We start from the raw sequence: 19,941 nt of genomic DNA, 5'->3' as shown, positions 1-19,941 counted from the left end.
TATCCAGGAACAGTGGGAACTCATGAACCTTGGGACCAACTGGCTCCTCCACTGCTTAGCCAGTCACGTCTGTTCTCTGAGCCTCAGTTTCTACACTGGGAAAATGTAGATGGTTATTGCTACGTCGGTCTTACTGCGAATCCTCAGCGAGAGCAGATGCGTGTGAAGGGCCGGCATATATCAGTGCTCAGTGCTGCTGTCCAGCAGGGGAAGGGGGGCTTAACATTCAAAGGAGCAGTGAGCGTCTCAGTCCTGGCTGCACGGCTTCTTGTGCTAGGAGGTAGGGCACGGGGGGATGCTCCTGGCCCCCCACCATACAGACACACAACCTCTTCTAGGTGAATTCAACAACCAGGCAAATTGTGGTGTTTTCGTGGTCTCTGAGGAACGTTTCTTAGCCCTGACCAAACACGGGTTTATAACATGCCAAGAAGTTACTCACCGGCTCAATTTTCAGAGCGTTCCGGTAGCTGCCGAAGAAAGCAGCTTGGGCCTTGAGGAAGGCTCTGGCTACACCATCGCCAGTGGTAGTGGAGACCTTCTTTAGCCGGTTCTTCAGTGAAGAGATCTGGGGATCGAGAGAAGGGAGACAGGTTGAGGGCAGGGTTGGAGGATGGCTGGCTAAGGGTTCTAGAAAATCCCTGGCCAGGGATCAACTTGATACCTCGGCTGCTGGGAGAGCAAAAATGCCTTCAGTGTGAGGGCAGGTTTCTGACATTGGAATCAGTGTTGCTTCTATGAGAGCACAGCTAATGAAAACACAAATGAAACCACTTTCTAAGCAGTTACCACGTGCCAAGTAAGTGCTTCACATAAAATTTCTAATTTAATTTTTTCAATAATCTTGCAAGGAAGAAATTAGTGTTCCTATCTTACAAGGGTGAAACAGCCTCAGAGAGGTTCGATCACGTGCCTGGGAACAAACCTAAGAAGTGGCCAAGTTGGAACATGAATGGGAGCCTTGTCATCTGACCCAAAACTACACAAAGATTTTTAGTTCTAGTTCCAGTCCTTCCTCAAATTACTTACAAATATTAGAAATAAATTACTTGTTTATAATAATATGTTGTTATATATAATTAATAAATATATGTTTTATGTAGCTCACACCTAAAGGAATAGTAGCAGTTTATGGATAAGCACACATATGTTAAAAGAAAATAGATAAGAAAGCCATGGCAATAGGAAAAGTAGCCAGGAATAAGGTCTGACACAGTGGCTAGCAATGAATTTTTTACTTAAGAGCCTCCTAGTGGTCAAAGCAAAAAAGGGATACATAGGACATTGTGAGATTCTTGGGTCCATGCACTACAAACAAACCAGTTACCCAACTGAACACAGATTTTTTTGAAAGTGGGAACTAAATACAATTCTCCCTATGAGTCCCCAGTGCAGGAATGACTATGTGATGGTTGTTGCCCTCAACATCAGAGACAGCTTCAAGCTTCCGGGTTTGTTTCTGATATGCCCTGCATTCATCTCAGGATGCCATACTGCACAGCTTCGGGGCACACCGTTCATACTGTGTTCCACGTGAAAGGTGTCCCTGGAATGATGCAATGTGGTAGCCTCGAGTCATTCATTTACTCAACAAATAGTCATTATTTACTCAGTGCCCGGGACTGTTAGGCATTGAGGCTACCATGGTGAACAAAACCAGATAAGAGCTCTGCCATCATTAAGCTTACGCTCTCGTAAATAAAACACCCATACTGTGCCATTGCTGCTGTGATGAGCCTGTGACAGAGCTCACCACGGAGGTACAGGAAGGCTTCCTGGAGGGAACAGGCTTGGACTGAGAGCTGAAGGACGAGTGGAAGGAGTCACCTTGGCCAAGGGTGGGGGAACAGTGTACCAGGCACGGGGAACAGCATTTGCAAAGACCCTGTGGTAAGGAGTCCAGAGAACAGAAAGGACTGGCTTCAGTAGAGAGAATGAGGGGGAATGAGCTTGTCAGTATACTAAGGACTGTTTCCCTTCATCTTGAGAGAAATGTAAAGCTAATGACTGTTTTAAAACATGCAGGTGACATATCACGGGCACATTTCAGGAACTAGGAACTTAGATAAAGGCTATCTAATGGCTTGGCGTTATTTAAGAATAAAATAGAAAACTAGATTCGGCTGGTCTACACATTTTTAATATGACCGAGTACTGATCACTTGGGGGCACAGGTTCCATAGCTTTGCTCAGAATTCTAAAGGTGCCTGAGAACCAAACCAAACCAAACCCATCAACAATCACGGATCTGAGGTGGACTACTTATACCTTTAGAATTGTTCCATGAACATTATTTCCTATTACTAAGCTTCTTTTTTTTTTTTAATCCTCACCCGAGGACATTTTTCCATTTTTTGTTCAGGTAGAGTGGGAGGGAGAGAGAGGAACAGAAAGAGAGAGAAACATCGATGTGAAAGGGACACATCGAGTGGCTGCCACCCGCACGACCAACCAGGGCCAGGGACAAACTGCAACCGAGGTACATGCCCTTAGCGGGAACCGAACCCGGGTCTCTCAGGACCGCAGGCCGGCGCTCTAACCGCTGAACTAAACCGGCCAGGGCACTAAGCTTCTGATAAGGGATTTGAATAGCTTATTGAGATATATCTTATGGTAACAGGGCTGAGAGGCTCTTCGCTGAGAGAGCTGAAGAAGAATACCACAGGACCTGGATCTCAGCTAACGGACAATATTCTAGTTACAGAACCTTCTGCAAGTGGACTTTTCAAGGTCATGTTTTTCTTCGAAAAGGTTTTTCCTGTGTGAAAAGTGAACTTTTGCCCATTCATCCTCTTGAATAATCAGACAAAAATTTCCAGCTCAACCAAGATACAATGAAATTTCCCACACTGAGAAACATCTAGGGTCTGTTTGCGCCACTAAAATTTCAAATGGAATTCAAGGCAGTGCAATAGGTTCAGTGTCTTCCAAGCTCACACCTTTTACTGGATATTTTGAGGGGTAGTGATGAGACTGTTGGATGTGAGGATATTCTCAATGACCCACCACAAAGTGCACTAATAGGAGACCCACACTTGATGTTGGAATATAATCTTGGTTCCCTGTGATGCAATGTGCTGATCGTGGAAATGGAGGGGCCACATCTTGTTTATAGTCATCTTTTTACTCTAAGTTTATGTATGCAACATTAAAAGTACTGACACATGAGAATTATTGCCTTAAAATATATATATATCTTACATACCATAAAATTCATTCAAAGTGTACAGTTCAGTGGGTTTTTTAGTAACAAGGTTGTACAACGATCACTATTATCTAATTCCAGAATATGTTCATCACCCCCAAAGGAAGCCTCAGCTTATTAATAGTCACTTCTCATTTCCCACCAATCCTCCTTCCTCACCCCAGTCCTAGGTAACTATTAATCCACTTTCTGTCTTTATGGATTTACCTATTCTGGGAAGTTCATATAAATGTAATCATATAATATATATGACTGACTTCTTTCTCTAAGCATAATGCTCATTATGAACAAAGTTCATCCATGTTGTAGCACTTATTAATACTTCATTTTTAAAAATATTCACCCGAGGATACATTTCCATTTCCACTGAGTTTTAGATAAAGTGGGAGGGAGAAAAAGAGGGAAGAGAGAGGGAGAGAGAGAAACATCCATGTGAGAGAGACACATCAATTGGTTGCCTCCCATACGATTCCAATTAGGGCTGGGGATCGAACCTGCAACCCAGGTACATGCCCTTGACTGGGTATTGAAACCATGACTCTTTGGTCCATGGGCCAATGCTCTAATCACTGCGCAAAACTGGCCAGGGCAATACTTCATTCTTTTTCATAGGTGAATAATATTCCATTGTATGGAATAGCCACATTTATTTATTCATCAATTGATGGGCTTCTGGGTTGTTTCTACTTTGGGCAATTATAAATAATGCTGCTGTAAATATTCATATATAAGCCAAAAGAACACCTAGAACACAGTACTTAGCACATAGTAGGCCATCAATAAGTGTTTACTGGGTATAGGGGGAAAATCCTGTGTTGTTGCTGAGGGGGTGTGCCATATGCTTGGACAGTCAACTGGATGAAGGTAGGACTGACATCCTCCTCTGGTAAGTCAGAAGTAACAGGAACATGCACTGAGAGGGTGGCCACCCCATCTCTGGAGGCCAGCCAAGAAAAACAATTTTCCTCCGGAAGAAGTTTGGATTTTGTCTTAATACCTGGGTGTAAATACCTGGTTTACTGTGACCTCCTGTATTCTGGGATATATGAGACCCAACACCACAGTGGTGGGCACCCGTAAGGAACAATGCAGGCCACTTGGCACCCAGGTGAAAGACACATGCTTTTTTTTTTTTTTTTTTTTTTATCATTGACAGTATTACAGATGTCCCCATTTCACCTCCCTTCATCCCCTCCGCCCAGCCCCTGTCCCTCTGCTCCACCCCAGGCCTTCACCACATTGTTGTCTGTGTCCATGAGCTATGCATATATGCAAATATGTTCTTTGGTTAATCTCTTCCCATCCCCCCTACTCCCCTCCCCTCTGATCTCTGTCAGTCTGTTCCATGTATCCATGCCTCTGGTTCCATTTTGTTCATCAGTTGTTTTTGTTCATTAGATTCCACATATAAGTGAGGTCATGTGATATCTTGCCTTTCTCTGACTGGCTTATTTCCTTAGCATAATAATCTCCAGGTCCATCCATGCTATTGCAAAGGGTAAGAGTTCCTTTTTTTTTTTTTTTTTACAGCTGCATAGTATTCTATTGTGTAAATGTACCACAGCTTTTTTATCCATTCATCTACTGATGGGCATTTGGGCTGTTTCCAGATCTTAGCTACTGTAAATAATACTGCTATGAACATAGGTGTGCATATATTCTTTCTGATTGGTGTTTCGGGATTCTAAGGATATATTCCCAGAAGTGGGATCACTGGGTCAGATGGCACTTACATTTTTCCACAGTGGCCACACTCCTATTCAGCAGTGCACATATGCTTTATTAAGATGTTAAAAATATTGCCCATTTCCCACCCTCCAAATAATAAAAATCCTGCCCCTCCCAGGGACTAGGGTGACATTTCCATTCTTTGAAATGGTGCAAGCCACTGTCTCTCTTCTTCTGGCTCCTCAAAGGCCTTGGGCCACCTGTGCCGCAGATTATTCCTCACTTAACCTTCCCTGGCCTTTCCAGTGCATTCGGGAGGTGTTTAATTACCTAGGATTCACAAGCTGCACTTCAGGTGAGCCTCTCCTAATGGCCTCATTACCATTTTACACAAAGAGGTAGTCACTGATGGTAACTGAGCAAATACGACAGTGCGTCTTCCCGCCCGCCCAGCTGGTCTGAAACCAGCCAAGTGGTCCTGGGCTCCTGGTGCCCTGTGACCACTTAGGCCAAGACTTCTGAAGACCTCTCTTCACCCTGCAACATGCAGAAGCTTTTGTCAGCACTTCAAACTTGGAAACTTCAAGTATATACACATCTGATAACTGGTGGTAGCGTTTTGTCCTTTAAATAAAACAGAGGGAAGAAAATCTAAGGCTTAAATAACCCACAGTCAGACATCTAAAGCTGAACTTGCTGAGTATTTCTGGATACTCAGGAGGTCCTGGTCAGATCACTGACATCGGGGTTCATCAGGCTTAAGTTGGGGGCGATGGAAATGCTGATGAGGATGGCTTCCTCCTTTAATCAGGTATCAGAGGAGGCAGACAGAAAACAAAGGGAAGAGAGCACAGAACTGAATTCATCAGCTTCTCCCATCGTGGTTAACGTGGATCATCCAACCAGTCTCCCAGGCCAGGTTCAGACGCTGGATTCCATACCTCTCTTTCCCTTCCCACAACCATTCTCTCGTCTTTTCAATACCACCCAAAGCATGTCCCACTCTCCCCTCTCAGAACCTATGACCTTGACCCTGCGCCGTTCAGGTCCATCCAGCCTCTCTGGCCCAGATTGGTGGAGCAGTTTCCCAGATGGGCTCTCTGTCTCCAGTTTCCCCTCAATGCCATCCACCCAGAGCTGGCCCTGTCACCTTGAGAAACCGTGAATCTGATCACTTCAATCCCTCCCTCAAAATCCTTCAATGCCCTCACCCTTGGCCACCAGCACCTTCAGAAAAACATTTCAACTCCTTAGAGCAGTCTGAGGCCTTCCTCAGGCGGTCTCGCCTCCCGCAGCCCCACGCAAAGTTTCCCTGATACTGGATTTCTGTCTAGAAGCACATGCCACCCTTCAGCCCGTACACATGTTGACAACTCAGATGGAAGTGTCCCTTGTCCCTTCCTGTCTGGCTAGTGAACATCTCTCCAACCTTTGAAAGAACATCCAAGTATCCATCAGCGGGGCTGATTAACTATATTATACCACATCCTCACAGAGGATGCAGCAGAGCTAAGAAGAATGTGGACATCGTCTGTAAACTGACATGAAAAGATGTCCACAAAATAATGCCAAATGGGGGAAAACATGCCAACTGCAGAGCAGTATGTACAGCATGAAGCATTTAAAAATTATATATGTACATATATGTAGTATAAATCTAAAATGCCATGTATCAAGCATTAACCATGCAGAGATGCTTTCTATTTTATGAACTTTTGATTGTTTTGATTATGCTTTATAAAAAAGCATATGTTACTTTTATAATAAAGAATTTAAATGAGGTATTTTTTTTTAATAGTCAAATTAAACACTGCCTTGGGTTAAGGGGAAGAGGGAAGCCAGATGTCCTCTCATCTGCGAAGCCGTCCCTAACCCCTATGACAGGGTTAATGACACCCTCTGCATAGGTGATTCTGTGCTGAGTTGCAGTGTCTACCATCTTTCCTGCTAGACTCTGAGTCCCAGAAGGTGCAACGGTGCCTGACCCAGTGTGGTCATCCGGCAATGTTTTGCTGAATGAAAGAACAGATGAGTGTTTTGTCATCTTGTGAGGCATTTCCAGTGGCTGAGCCTCTGCCTGGAGGCAAGTCTAGGGTCACATTTGATCATCAGAAGAAAGTGGCTACTTGGGAAGGGTTGGGGGAGAAATTGGCACTCATTCTTTCCTCTTCTGCAGAAGGCCATCATTAAGATGCAACCAAAACTGCAAGGAAAATGAACCTGTGGGTGCCGAATGAGTTAAAGTGGACACCTGGACAGTCTTACATAACACCGCAAACATAACACGTTCAATGACAGATGCAGGGTTCCCTACCTCCTCCGCCCCACCCCACCAGGCTCCTGTTTTACCTGGTCACTGTCAGCTCCATCTCTCAGGTCTCGGCTTCACCTGCTTCTCTATCCCCCTGCATTCCGCATGCAGGGGAGTGTAGAGCTGGAATCACATAAGCCTAAGTCTAAGGTTAGGAACCTGGCTTCCCTCCTTTCTTAGCCTTTCTGAGCTTCAATTTCCTCTGCTGTCAAATGAGGCATTTGCAACAGACATACACTGTGAGGACTGACATATAATGGATGTAAAATGGATAATGGATGTAGCGGACTGCCTAGCTTTTTGTATTCATTCAGGTTTCGTTTTTTTACCTGGATTACTGCAACAGTCTTTCAACTGGTGGCCCTTCCTCTATTTTGTTTTTGGTCCAATCCATGCTTGGCATTGAACTATCTTCCTGAAACAACAGGTTGATTCTTATCACTCCCTTCTAAAATCTGCTGTGGTTCCATACTGTTAACATAAAGTGCACATTCCTTGGCACAGTGTTCAAGGCCTTCTATGGGCTTGGCTCAAGCTCTGTTTCCAATGTTGTCTCCGCTTCAATTTCAGAGGCCACAAAACCGTCCCTAAGCCTGGGATATTCTTTATTCCACTCTCTAACAAAACCCTTCTATTAAAAAGAGTCTCTGACTTTCTGTGGTGCCCTCTGTTGCAACAAAGAGCTCTTTCTGAGGGCACATTAGCCTGTGCCTTTGGTGGATGCCCAATCTTTGCAGGCCCCGCATAGATGTGCTGGGCACTAAGCTGCACAGGACCTAAACCCGCTCCTGATGGTCTGCAATCACGCTCCCCTAGACCAGCCCAAAGTTAGCTTACTACTACTTCAGAAGGGGCTCTCATGTTGTCTCCATCACCGTGCTGTTACTTAGCCTTTTATACAACCAGAAGTTTACATATCCTCCTCCCCACTGGAATTAAAACAACCCTTGCAATTCATATTGGCACTTAACAAGTACAGCATTATTTAGCACTTGGTTGCAACTTGCGGGGAGGGAGGGGAGAACAGGATGGCATACTGTTCACCTACCCACCTCTCCCATCCATCTCTTTCCATCAGTGCTGGCACCCTGAGGTCATTCAGCAGCTTCCTTATTGCTCTGAAGATAAAGACTCAAGTCCTAGCCTGGTAGGCAAGGCCGAACAACATTCGGCCACAGCCTCTTTCACATGGGAGGTCCCTGCACCATAGCTTTAGCCACACTGTCTGAGCTCCAGCCACTGTGGCCTCCCTCACACCCCCGGGGCCTTAGAATAGGCAAGCTCCTCCGTTTGTAGAGCGCTCACCACCATCACCCCTAGAATTCAGTGCTGTCCAACAGGACTCCCCACAAATAAGCTATCATGTATGCTGTGCAATGTGGCAGCTGCAACCAAGCACTTGAAATGTGGCTGGTGTGACAGAGGGATTGGAATTTTAAACTTTATTTCATTCGAATTAATGTAGATAGTCAATGTGGATAGTGGCTACTGTGTTGGAGAGCACAGAGTCCTAGATCAAGTACTACACATCCTTCGGATCTCAGCTCAACTATCACTTCCTCAGTCTGAAACCCTCAGAGAAGACTGAGGTGCCCCATTTTACGCTCTCGCTGTACCTTTCCTCCAGGGACACACAGCAATGTGTAACAACGCATTTTCCAACAACCCAGTATATGTCTGTCTCTTCTATTAGGCTGAGCATTTAGGAAGGCAGGGATCATGAACATCCTCAGTGTGGAACACCTGAAGTAGAGAGACAGTCTTCTAAATGCCGACTCAAGTCAGTCTGTGCAGGGGGCCCCACTGCTCTCCTTGGGGAGTTGCATTAATTGATCAGTGTAAGAACTGGAGTTTAAAGCTTTTTGTTGGACAATTCAGACACCCAGCAGCAGCTGGGAGTGGCAACAGAATCACACTTTCTTTCCTCCTTTAAAAAATGGCCTAAAGACTAAGGCAAACTGATTCTTCCTTTCCTGAATAAGCAGACATCAGGGCTGTCGCGGGAGCTACTGGACGATGTCAGGGTCTGAGGAGTGGAGAGGGGACTATTCACAGCCTTGTTTTCCTGTTCTCGGGCACATTTACATCGGCTCCCTCTGCTCTCTGCACACAGGCATGGTGCTAGCTACCCATGCCTTGGTTAGTTCTCACCTCAAATTTGAGGCAAAACATCTTGCTATGTAAAGGCAATTCCACCCCACTCTCCCAACAGTATCTAGGAAAACCAGAAATTGACCAGGAGAAAGGAAGAAGTAGCATAGGTACTTAAAGCGACTGCAGGGGTGTTCACGCCCAGCATTGCACTGGAATTTCAGAACCAGTGGGCCAGGCAGGCAGAGCCACCCCGCTGCAGAGACGAGGAAAGTGAGCCTCAGCTTCACGTCACACAGCTCGTGCAGCCAGGAACAGAGGCTCAAGTCAAGCCCAAGGCTGTCATACTCCAAAGTCGGTGCCATTCCAGTACTTCTCACTGCTGCCAGGGTTTCTCAGACCAGCAAATTATCTTTGTCCCGATTTAATATATCTCCATTATTGCCTCCTCTCACTCCTTGTTTTTCTGTTTCTTGAGAATATGGTTGTACCTTGACCTCAGTCGGCTTTAACTGCTTCCTCTGCATCCCATTTCCCCCTCAAAACACTGGTTCTCCATGGGGGAGTGGGGACTGGGCTAGTTATGCAGCGCTCCGAGCCAGGGCTGGCTGTGACCCCAGGGGCCTAGGTCTCTGCTACCTCTGTCTCTCCTGACATCTCATGGGCTGAATATTAAGTCAGAAAGTTAGAGGCAAGTATTACAATACTAAGCAGCTTTTTTGTCAGACAAAAGGATTAATTTTCATTATGTGAAGGCTACTTCACTATATGCTATAATGGCTTTGTTGAGCATCCTATAAACAAACTATCAAGTCCTTAGGATGACATTCTTGGAGTAAAAAAGCACAATTATAAAACGAAGCCAAAAAGGCCCATTTCCACTATCTGCTGAGCAACGCTGGGGCGGAGCCTCACACCACCAGCGCACTGCAGCCCTGCCCACGCCTGGGGCCCACACCTCGGCATTTTGCACTGAGCACAGCAGCAAAGACTTCGCCATCTTCCATTTCTAAAACTCATCTTCCTCCAAAGACTTTTTTTTTTGCCCAGAGGAAGTGAAATTGTCTTTGTTTTCCCTATAAAACAATTTAGCTTCAACACACACAAACTAAAGGAAGCTACAAGATCTGAGCTCCAAATAAATGTGCATTTAAATTACTAGGTGGTCATTCAATAAAAAGATTATTTCTAACCAAATATGTGCATGCGTGTATGCCTCTATATGTACAATTCTGGGAGTATTTTCAAAGAAGGGTTTTCTCCCCCACACTTCTGGCAGTTTAAGTGTAAAGGTCAGATCTAAACTATCACCATGTTTCACAATGCAATCTGTGCAGTGCCGCGTAATGAAATGGTTCAGTAAAGGTGCTCGTGGAAATTCTTTTAATTAGGTCTAAGGCTTTTCAGTTGTCAACATGAATAAACCAAGAGCCATTCTCTTGCAAACACAATGCACAAAATAAAAATGTAAGTTACCTTTGAAAAAAGAGATATGTACTTGCAAAAGGAAAGTTGTACATGGTTTTTGTTTTTTTTAAACCTATCCTCTACCAATTTTTTCAAAAAATACCCAAATCTTTCAACAACAAAATGGACTGCAAATCAAAAAATAAAGAGCTTGCTCTATTTCTAATGAACCAGGACCCCATGCCTGGTTCTAATGAAAAGTATTTGGAAGAGAACTCAAGTTAATCATAACTAAAAATGTTTATCAAGAGACTGATGACTTTCTTTGTGAGCAAAGGCCACCTTTCCATTTAACTATAATTAATTGCACAGATCAGTGGTATTTCAGCCAGACATGTGATGTCCCATAATGACTCCTACAAATTGAATGTTATCTATTAAAAATGCACCAAAATGCAATTTTCCCCTTAGCACTGCTATCTGAGGCCCAAAAGATGAGCATATCACAGCAGGAACATCAAGACTTGCTTTTCAAAGCTGTGTTGACAAAATGAACTACTTGGATTTGGATTTTTTTAGCTGTCAGTTCAAAGCTGAATCTAGGAATCGAAATATGCAAAATGAAAACTGTAAGAAAATGGTAGGTTGTTTGGGAAAGTTGGATTGGATTGCACTGATTCCTGATGGGAAAAGCAAAACCAAACAAAGGACTGCAAATCACCACCAGTTCCGATTTACATGGACACCAGTCGTGCATTAATGCCAGCTGGCCTGAGACTTGCCATGGAACAGGAGAACTCAAATCGAGCAATGGCAGCATGTAACAAACAGGTGTAATAAATCAATGCATTGACCAATTAACAAATGAATGTGTAGCAAACCCTGAGCATGAGGGGACAATACCTAACAAACAATATATTGATTTACATTGGGTTCTGGCAGACCTGAGTTCAAATCCTGACTCAGCTGCTATAAGCTGGAGGCCTTCAGGCAAGTTATTTAACTTCTTTATCTATAAAAAAGAAGTACCCCCGCCTACTTTTTTCAGGATTGTTATATAGATTAAATGTCAATATTTTCACCATGGCCTGTGTGGCTCAGTTGGTTGGAGCATCATCCCATACACCGGAAGTTTTGTGGGTTTGATTACCAGTCAGGGCACATACCTAGGTTGCAGGTTCAATTCCCAGTTGGGGTGTGTACAAGAAGGCAACTGGTCAATGTTTCTCACTCTCTAAAATCTAAAGCATGTCCTGGGGTGAGGATTAAAAAAAAGTCAAGATTTTCAATGCACCAAGCACAGTGGCTGGCACACAGTAGGAGCCTAATAGGTGGTGACTCTTCTTCAGTCACTCTTCTATTATTTTAGCATAAAAAAGAATAATGGGCCCACAATTAACATTTTCTAGGGCATCAATTACTGAAATGTCACTCATTATGCTAAGCCTAGTGGGTTTATTTAGTGACCCAAACTTGGGTGTGTATTGGGGAGTTAATGAAGTGCCTGGTGTTTACATAGATAAAAGCGGGATTTGTCTCAGCAACAGTCTGGGCTGAATGGATATAGATTTCCATGTTTAGGGATGCGGCCAGGTCGGATCCATGGTGGATCATATGGACTCATCCACTCAGAGTGAGCTATCTCCCAAGGGGATCTGGGCATCTCCACCTCCTCAGGGGAGAACAAATACAGGAAGGGGTGGGAAGTGAGTATAATAGGCGCGTTTCACAGTGTCCCTGCTGTGATGAACAACTTGATCCACTTACAGTTCCAAACGCATGATGCATAAAAGAGCTGACAGAAATTCAATTCTTCAAAGAAAAGCATCTGCTCTCTAGTGGGAACGGCCAAATATTAAGCAGTTTTAAGGCAGGGCAAAGACCTAGAGGAGCACACTTCATTATCTAGATAGCCAGAGTAAAGAAATGCAGAGGATTACAAATGAACGAAAAAGTAGCTGAGACTCCAAGCATTAATTACCCGGAGTAAAATGATTCAAGTTAAATCTTTGTTACCACAAATATTAAACCCAGCTGTGTTTATGTAGCAGTTGTGAAAAAGGAGAAAAAAAGAAATCCGTGTACAATATCTGTGAGCTCTGCCAGTTAATTGAATTTGCTGGCAGCACTTCCTCCACCACGAGCCAAACATCCTCAAAGATAAAATGTAGCTTTTAAACAGACCTGGGGAAAACGGAATCAAGAAATTTCAACCATTAAAACACAACTCTTTACTGGTATGAAAGTCAAGTAAAATTCAGTAATGAAAGGAAGGAAGTCTCTTAAACATTTACTGCATTCCAAAGCTTGGAGCTGCGGTTTATTGCTGAGGTCTCTTCTGATGTCCCACAGTGCTCCTGCTCCAGCGTCTTTAATGAAGTCCCATAAACTCCCATAAAATACTCGATTGTTGACAAATCATACACACACACTCGGGGCTAGGCCCACTGGACCACGATGCTCCTTCCCTTCCTGCTTGAAATTAGTAAGTCAAGGAGTGGACAGTCATGGAGAGAGGTCCAATGCAGAACAGAGATCCAGGCAATCCTTTGAAAGGATGAGGGATGAAAGACTGGATACTGCTAAGTTCTCTTCGGTAAATCATCCCCTGACCCCAAGTCAATATCAGCAGTTTGGGGTGAAGGAAAGCTTTGGTCAGATTCTCTGAACCAGAGAAGCAACACGAATTTGGATCCAACACTCAACCCTCAGTCTGGGACTCAGTACAGTGCATACCTTTCCCCATCATTCTCTGGCTTAACTGTCTTAGTTGATTCCCCACTGCCCAAAATATGAAGTCCTAACGTGTATTTATGACAGAAGGCCATTCCCAATCTGATCCCTCCCATCTACTTCTTTTGTCCCTCCCAACTACCCACCCTACGTTCCAGCTGGACGAAACTATTAATCCCTGCTCAAACACATCTACTTTTGTTCACACCTCCAGCCTCCATTCATTCTGTTCCCGCCTCCCAGTATGCTCATCTCTCCTTTTCCAACAAACAGTGACTGTTTCCTACACATCTCCATGTTCCTAAGGCCCAACACACTGAGCTCACATCCAAAAAACATTTGGCTGGAAAAATAACCTCCATTCCTGAACTGGCTATAGATCTGCCCATTTGGGTTACTGAAGCAGAAGTGGCTGGGGCTCCTGTGGATGGAAGTGAAGCCAAGCAAAGCTGCTGGTGTGAAGTATAAGTGGGTAGGAGAGCAGCAAGAGATGTGCCAGGAGATGGAGGCAGACACTGGATCACAAAGGGCCGTATTCTGGAGCTCGGATTTCACCCAGAGGAGAATGAGGAGCTGTTAAAAGTTTAAGTTGGGGAGTGATAGTCATGTTCCAGAATATGCCTTCATTTATGGCAAGAGAATGGTCTGGGATTGGAGAAGTGGGACAAGACTGGCAGTGTAGCCTTTCATTAGCTCTGAGAGTCGCTGAGAATGAGGTCCAAGTCTTAATCATCTCTGCATGCATTATACCCAATGTAAAGCACAGCACATAGCAGGTGCTCAGGAAGTGCTGGGTTTTCCCTCCAGCTTTATTGAAGTACAATTGACAAAACTGCACATATTTAAAGTATATAATGTGATGATCTGATATAGATGTTATGAAATAATCACAATTCACCTAATTAACATGTTCGTCACTTCAGTTATCTTTTTTGTATTATTAACATAGTCATTATGCTGTATAGTAGATCCTCAGAACATATTCATGTTATAACTGAAAACTTGTCCCCTTTAAACAACATCTCTCCATAGAAAATCCCTGCTGAACAAATAGACATCTGTCAGCGAATACTAACAATATATGCTTTCACATGCCCAAGGAGTACTAAGACTACAAGGCCTGTACACAGAGATTTATATTATATAAGATATTTGGTATAATCAAAGCCTGCCCATCTCCCCAGTCAGCATTTTTTTTTTCCTATTGGGATTTTAAGAATGGTTTTTATTTTTTTTCAAAGTTTACTATTAGACATTTTGCAGAAGGGCAGATTGCTCAGGCCAGACAATGCGTGATGACTAGCCCTTTGCTTCTGGGATCAAATGCATTATTGACACAAGGATAGCATACCAGCCCCTAGGAGGCCCTGTGGCAGCATCTCAAGACTCTGGGGTGCTCCAGAGGCCAGGCAGCAGGCAGACCCCAGCTCTGTGCACTGGGCCCTTCTGAGCCAGCTTTGCCTTTGGACTTCCAAAGATAGTCAGCTACATGGTACAGCCCAAATTTAATGTAATTTGACCCAGTCCTAAGGTCATAATTAAACAGAACACTGTCATTCACTCAGCAAACATTTGAATACATACTGAAGTGTGGGGCAGATACAAATGTAAAGAAGGAACAGTTTTCAGTCCCTACCCTAGAGGGGTTTGAAGAGAGGACACAAACAAACAATAATTCCCCTATAACATGACTAGTGCTGTAACAGAAGGATGCGCCCCACCCTTTGAGAATACAAATGACAGCATAAATAACTACCGAGGGAGGGTCAAGGAAGACTTTATTTTACAAAGACTAGAAAATGGACTGGAGTTAGATGAGACTGAAGACCCAGCATGCAATTAGGAAGCCACTGCCAACTCTCCAGTTTTACAGCACAGGGTCAAATGACTTGCTGGACCCTGGCTGGTGTTGCTCAGTGGTTAGAGCACTGGCCCAAGCAAGGTCACAGTTTCAACTCCCAGTCAAGGGTACGTACCTGGGTTGCAGATTTGCACCCTGACCCCAGTCGGGGTGCATGCAGGAAGCAACTATTTGATGTGTCTCTCACATGGATGTTTCTCTCTCCGCCACCACCTACTCCGCTCCCTCCCTTCCGCTCCCTCCCTTCCACTCTAAAAAGATCAATGGAAAAAATATCCTTAGGTGAGGATTAACAACAAAAAAGTGACTTGCTGGCCCTAACGCAGGAGATCTGAATATAGAGACATGTACTTCTGCATTTCAATAAGAAAATTAGTATTATATAATTTAAAAATTTTTTCAAAAGTAGGCACTAACTTTCGTCTTACTGATAAAAGTGAAAACTGGTATAAGGGAGGTAGTGGTACTTAAAACTATGTATCAAAAGCCTTAAATGTTTATATAACCATGATTCAGAAATTCTAATTGTGGGAATTCATGGAATTCAATTAAATGATGTAGAGATTTAGCAACAAATATGTCCACCATATTGCTGTGTAAAATAATGCAAGAACTTGACATTATCAGGAGAGAACTGATCAAACATATTATGATATACATTCATACACTGAAATGGTAGTACATACATTAAGAGGCAAAAATTTCAATGATTAGAATGGTCACAATATATCAATGGTTTTCCATCTTTTACAGTGATGCAGAGTAATGAATATATTATACTTTGTAAACCAGTATATGCATGTTATACCTAGTTAACTGAAAGCTACTCAATATTGGAATCTCCTTTTAAAATTCATTTCTAAGACCTCTTTTTTAAACTTAACTTTACTCAGTCATAACTTATATACACTAGAACCCATACATTTCAGAAGTTTGGTGCGTTCTGACTAATGCATACATCTGTGTAACCACCACAATGAAGAAACAGAACATCTCCCTCACCCCCAATCTTCCTCACTGCCCTTTACAGCTAGTTCCTGCCGAAGGCGGCCACTGCTCTGCTTTCATCCCTATCAGAACGGCTTTCTCTCATCTAGAATTTTATGTGAATAAAGTCAAATAGCACATTCTCATGTGTCTGGCTTCTTTTGCTCAATGTAACATATCAAGCCGTCATAACCTCATGTACAAACCTGTTAGGCTGTATTTGTTCATTTCTCTTGGATAAATACATAGGGGCGGTGGGATTGTTGGGTTATATGGTAGGTATATATTTAACTTCCTAGAAAACTGCCAAACTGTTTTCCAAAGTGATTTTACCATTTATGTTCCCACACCAGTGATGAGAGTTCCCGGTCAGCTGAGCAACATCCTTGCCAACTTGGTGTCAGTGTTTCAGAAACTTTTTAAGTCAGGTTTATTGAGGTATGACTACAGACGGTAAAACTGACCACGTTTAGTGACGAGTTCTATGAATTTGGAAAGGGGCATGTAGCCATGTACCCGTCACCACAGGCTCCTCATAACCCCTCATCTGATGTCTATCCCCACAGTCCCTCAGCACAGAATATCATGTAAACAGATCCCTTCACTTAGCATAATGTGACATTCACCCATTTTGTGGGGTAGATCAATAGTTACTTTTTATTGACAAGTAGTAGTTCATTTTATGAGCAAACCACTGTCTGTTTACACATTCGGCAGTTGAAGGACATTTGGATTGTTTCCAGTTTTTGGCGATGATGAACAAAGCTGCTAAAAACATTCACACACATGTATTTGTGTATATTTCATTTTCTTGAGTGAATACCAAGAAAACATATTTAATATACACATTTATAAGAAATGCATAGTCTTTTTATTTTAGCCATACTAGTAGGGATATAGTGGCACCCTCAGTGTAATTAATTTGCACCCTCATGGAGCACCATCTTTCCATGTGCTTTTTGGCTATTTGAATCTTTTATTGCTGAACTTCTCAAGTCTTTTGCACACTTTTTAAGTGGGCTGTCTTACTATTGAGTTTACAGGTTCTTTATATATTCTAGATAAAAGTCCTTTTGCAGATATAGTATTGAAATATTTTTTTCTCTCTGTCTCTTCATTTTTGTAATGGTGTCTTTTGAAGAAGATGCATTTTTACCTTCTATGAGGTAAAAAAAAAATTGATTTCTCAGTTTTTCTTTTATGGTGTGTGCTTTTTGTGTCCTATCTAAGAACTCTTTTTTTTTGCCCCATAAAGATATTCTCCTATAGTTTCTTCTATTCTTTTTATACTGTCTATTTCTATGTTTAGGTAATTCATTTTGAACCAATATTTGCATGAGGTAAAAGTCAAGATTCATTTTTTACCATATGGACATCCAATTGTTCCAGTAGCATTTGTTGAAAACAAAATAAAACAAAACTATCCTTTCTCTTTGGAATTACGTTGGCTATTTTCTGAAAATCAACTGACCATCTATATGTGGGTCTAACTCTGAGCTGTTTATTCTGTCCTACTGAACTGCATGTCCATCTACATTTACTATAACTTGATGGTAAGTCTTGAAAGTAGGTAATGTAAGTCCTGCAACTTTGTTCTGTTTCAACATTGTTTTGGCTATTCTAGATCTTTTGCATATTCATAGATATTTTAAAATCAGCTCATCCCCCTCCCCCTTCTAAAGCCATCTGGAATTTGGATTGAGATTATAGTGAATTTATAAATTAATTTAGGAAAAATTAACATCTTAAAAATATTGAGTCTTCTAATCCAAAACATGGAATATCTCTCCATTTGTTTAGGTCTTTAAAATTTTTTTCTCAGAAATGTTTTATAGTTTTCAGTATACAAATCTTGCACATATTTTGGTGAATTTATTCCTAATTATTTTGTGTTTTGTTTGCTATTTTAAATGGTACTTAAGATTTTTCATTTTCAACTGCTCATTACTAATGTATAGAAATACATTTGATTTTTGTATACTGACTTTATCCTGCACACTTGCTAAGTTTATTTATGAGACTTCTTAGGCTTTTCCATATACCTGACTATGTTGTCTGAATAAAGATAATTTTTCTTCCTTCTTTCTAATCCTTAGGGCTTTTATTTGTTTTTCTTGTCTTAGTGAACTGGTTAGAACCTCCAGTAAAATGCTGAGTAGACAGGGGAAGAGCAGACATTCTTTTTTGTTCTTATTCACATGGGGAAAGAAATCATTCAGTCTTTCACCATTAAGTGTGATGTTAGCTGTAGGTTCTTCCTAGATGCTCTTTATCACAGGATACCTGGTTTGCTAATAGCTTTTATTATAAACAGGTATTGATTTTTTCCTAAAATACTTTTTTAAGGCGTATGCTTTGATACAGTTTATCTTTCTTAGTCTGTTGATATGGTAAATTACACTGATTGATTAATGCTGACCTCATAAAATAAGGTAGGCAGTGTTCCTTTTCCCTCTATTTTCTGAAAAAGTTAGTGTAAAAGTGCATTAGTTCTTCCTTAAATGTATGACAGAATTAATTGGTGAAGCTATCTAGGCCTGGAGTTTTCTTTGTGGGAAAGTTTGAATTACAAATTCAACTTTCTTTAATAGAAACAGTGCTATTTTTCTATTTCTTCCTTTTTTTCCCCCTCAATCCTCACCCAAGGATATTTTTCCATTGATTTTCAGATAGAGTGGAAGGGGAGTGGGAGGGGGAAGGAGGCAAGAGAGAGAGAAATATTGATGTGGGAGAGCTGCATCAATTGTTTGCCTCCTGCACGACCCCAACCAGGGCTGGGCATCGAATCACAACCGAGGTACGTGCCCTTGACTAGAATCGAACTTGCGACTCTTTGGTCTGCAGGCCGACACTCTAGCCACTGAGCCAAACAGATCAGGGCTCTATTTCTTCTAAAGTCACTTTTTGTAATTTGCGTGTTTTAAGGAATTTGTTCATCTAATTTATAAAAATTATAGGCATTAAGTTGTTCATAATACTTCCTTAATTCCTTTTCAAAAATATACTCAAAACAATTTTTTTTTCAATTACAGTTTACATTCACTATTATTTTGTATTAGTTGGGTGGATATATACTTTTTTCTCCTTGGAATTTTTATTTTTTTAATGAGTTTATTGGGGTGACATTGGTTAATGAAATTATACAGGTTTCAGGTGTAGAATTCTATAATACATCATCTGTATACTACACTGTGTGTTCACCACCCCAAGTCAAGTCTCCTTCTATCACCATTTATCCCCCCCATACCCTCTTCTACCTTCTCCATTAAAATATACTCCTTATTTTGGAATGTTTTTACCTTTATAGTAATGTTGCAAAGATAACAGAATATTTATATACCCCCTCACCCAGTTTCAGTTTTCCCTAATATAACTTTTTAAAAAAATATATTTTTCTTTACTGATTTTAGAGAGAGAGGAAGGAAGAGGGAGAGAGAGATAGAAAATCAATGAGAGAGAACATTGATTGATTGACTGCCTCCTGCACGCCCCCCACTAGAGATTGGCTGTCAACCTGGGCATGTGCCCTAACCAGGAATTGAACCAGCGACCTCTTGGTGCATGGGTCAATGCTCAACCACTGAGCCACACTGGCCAGGTTCCCCTAATATATCTTATATAGTACATTTGTCAAAACTAAGAAACCAACATTGGTACATTATTATTAACTGAACTCCA

General features: G+C 42.1%; 1 protein-coding gene and 1 pseudogene across 6 annotated transcripts in view; one reads left to right on the top strand and one right to left on the bottom strand.

Annotated features, from left to right (window-relative positions):
• The window catches only part of DENND1A (DENN domain containing 1A), a 491,959-nt gene that overhangs the window by 146,420 nt on the left and 325,598 nt on the right, over positions 1 to 19,941 (bottom strand). For all 6 annotated transcript variants that reach the window (XM_036261261.1, XM_036261264.1, XM_036261259.1 and 3 more), the window contains one exon: positions 443 to 568. In XM_036261261.1, the coding sequence (XP_036117154.1) occupies positions 443 to 568 (126 nt within the window). The remainder of the gene's footprint in view (positions 1 to 442; positions 569 to 19,941) is intronic.
• Positions 2,611 to 3,068, top strand: LOC118629927 (annotated as a pseudogene).

Source organism: Molossus molossus, unplaced genomic scaffold, assembly GCF_014108415.1.
Source record: "Molossus molossus isolate mMolMol1 unplaced genomic scaffold, mMolMol1.p scaffold_m16_p_14, whole genome shotgun sequence".
Lineage (NCBI taxonomy): Eukaryota > Metazoa > Chordata > Mammalia > Chiroptera > Molossidae > Molossus > Molossus molossus.
This window is presented reverse-complemented; position numbering and strand designations above follow the sequence as displayed.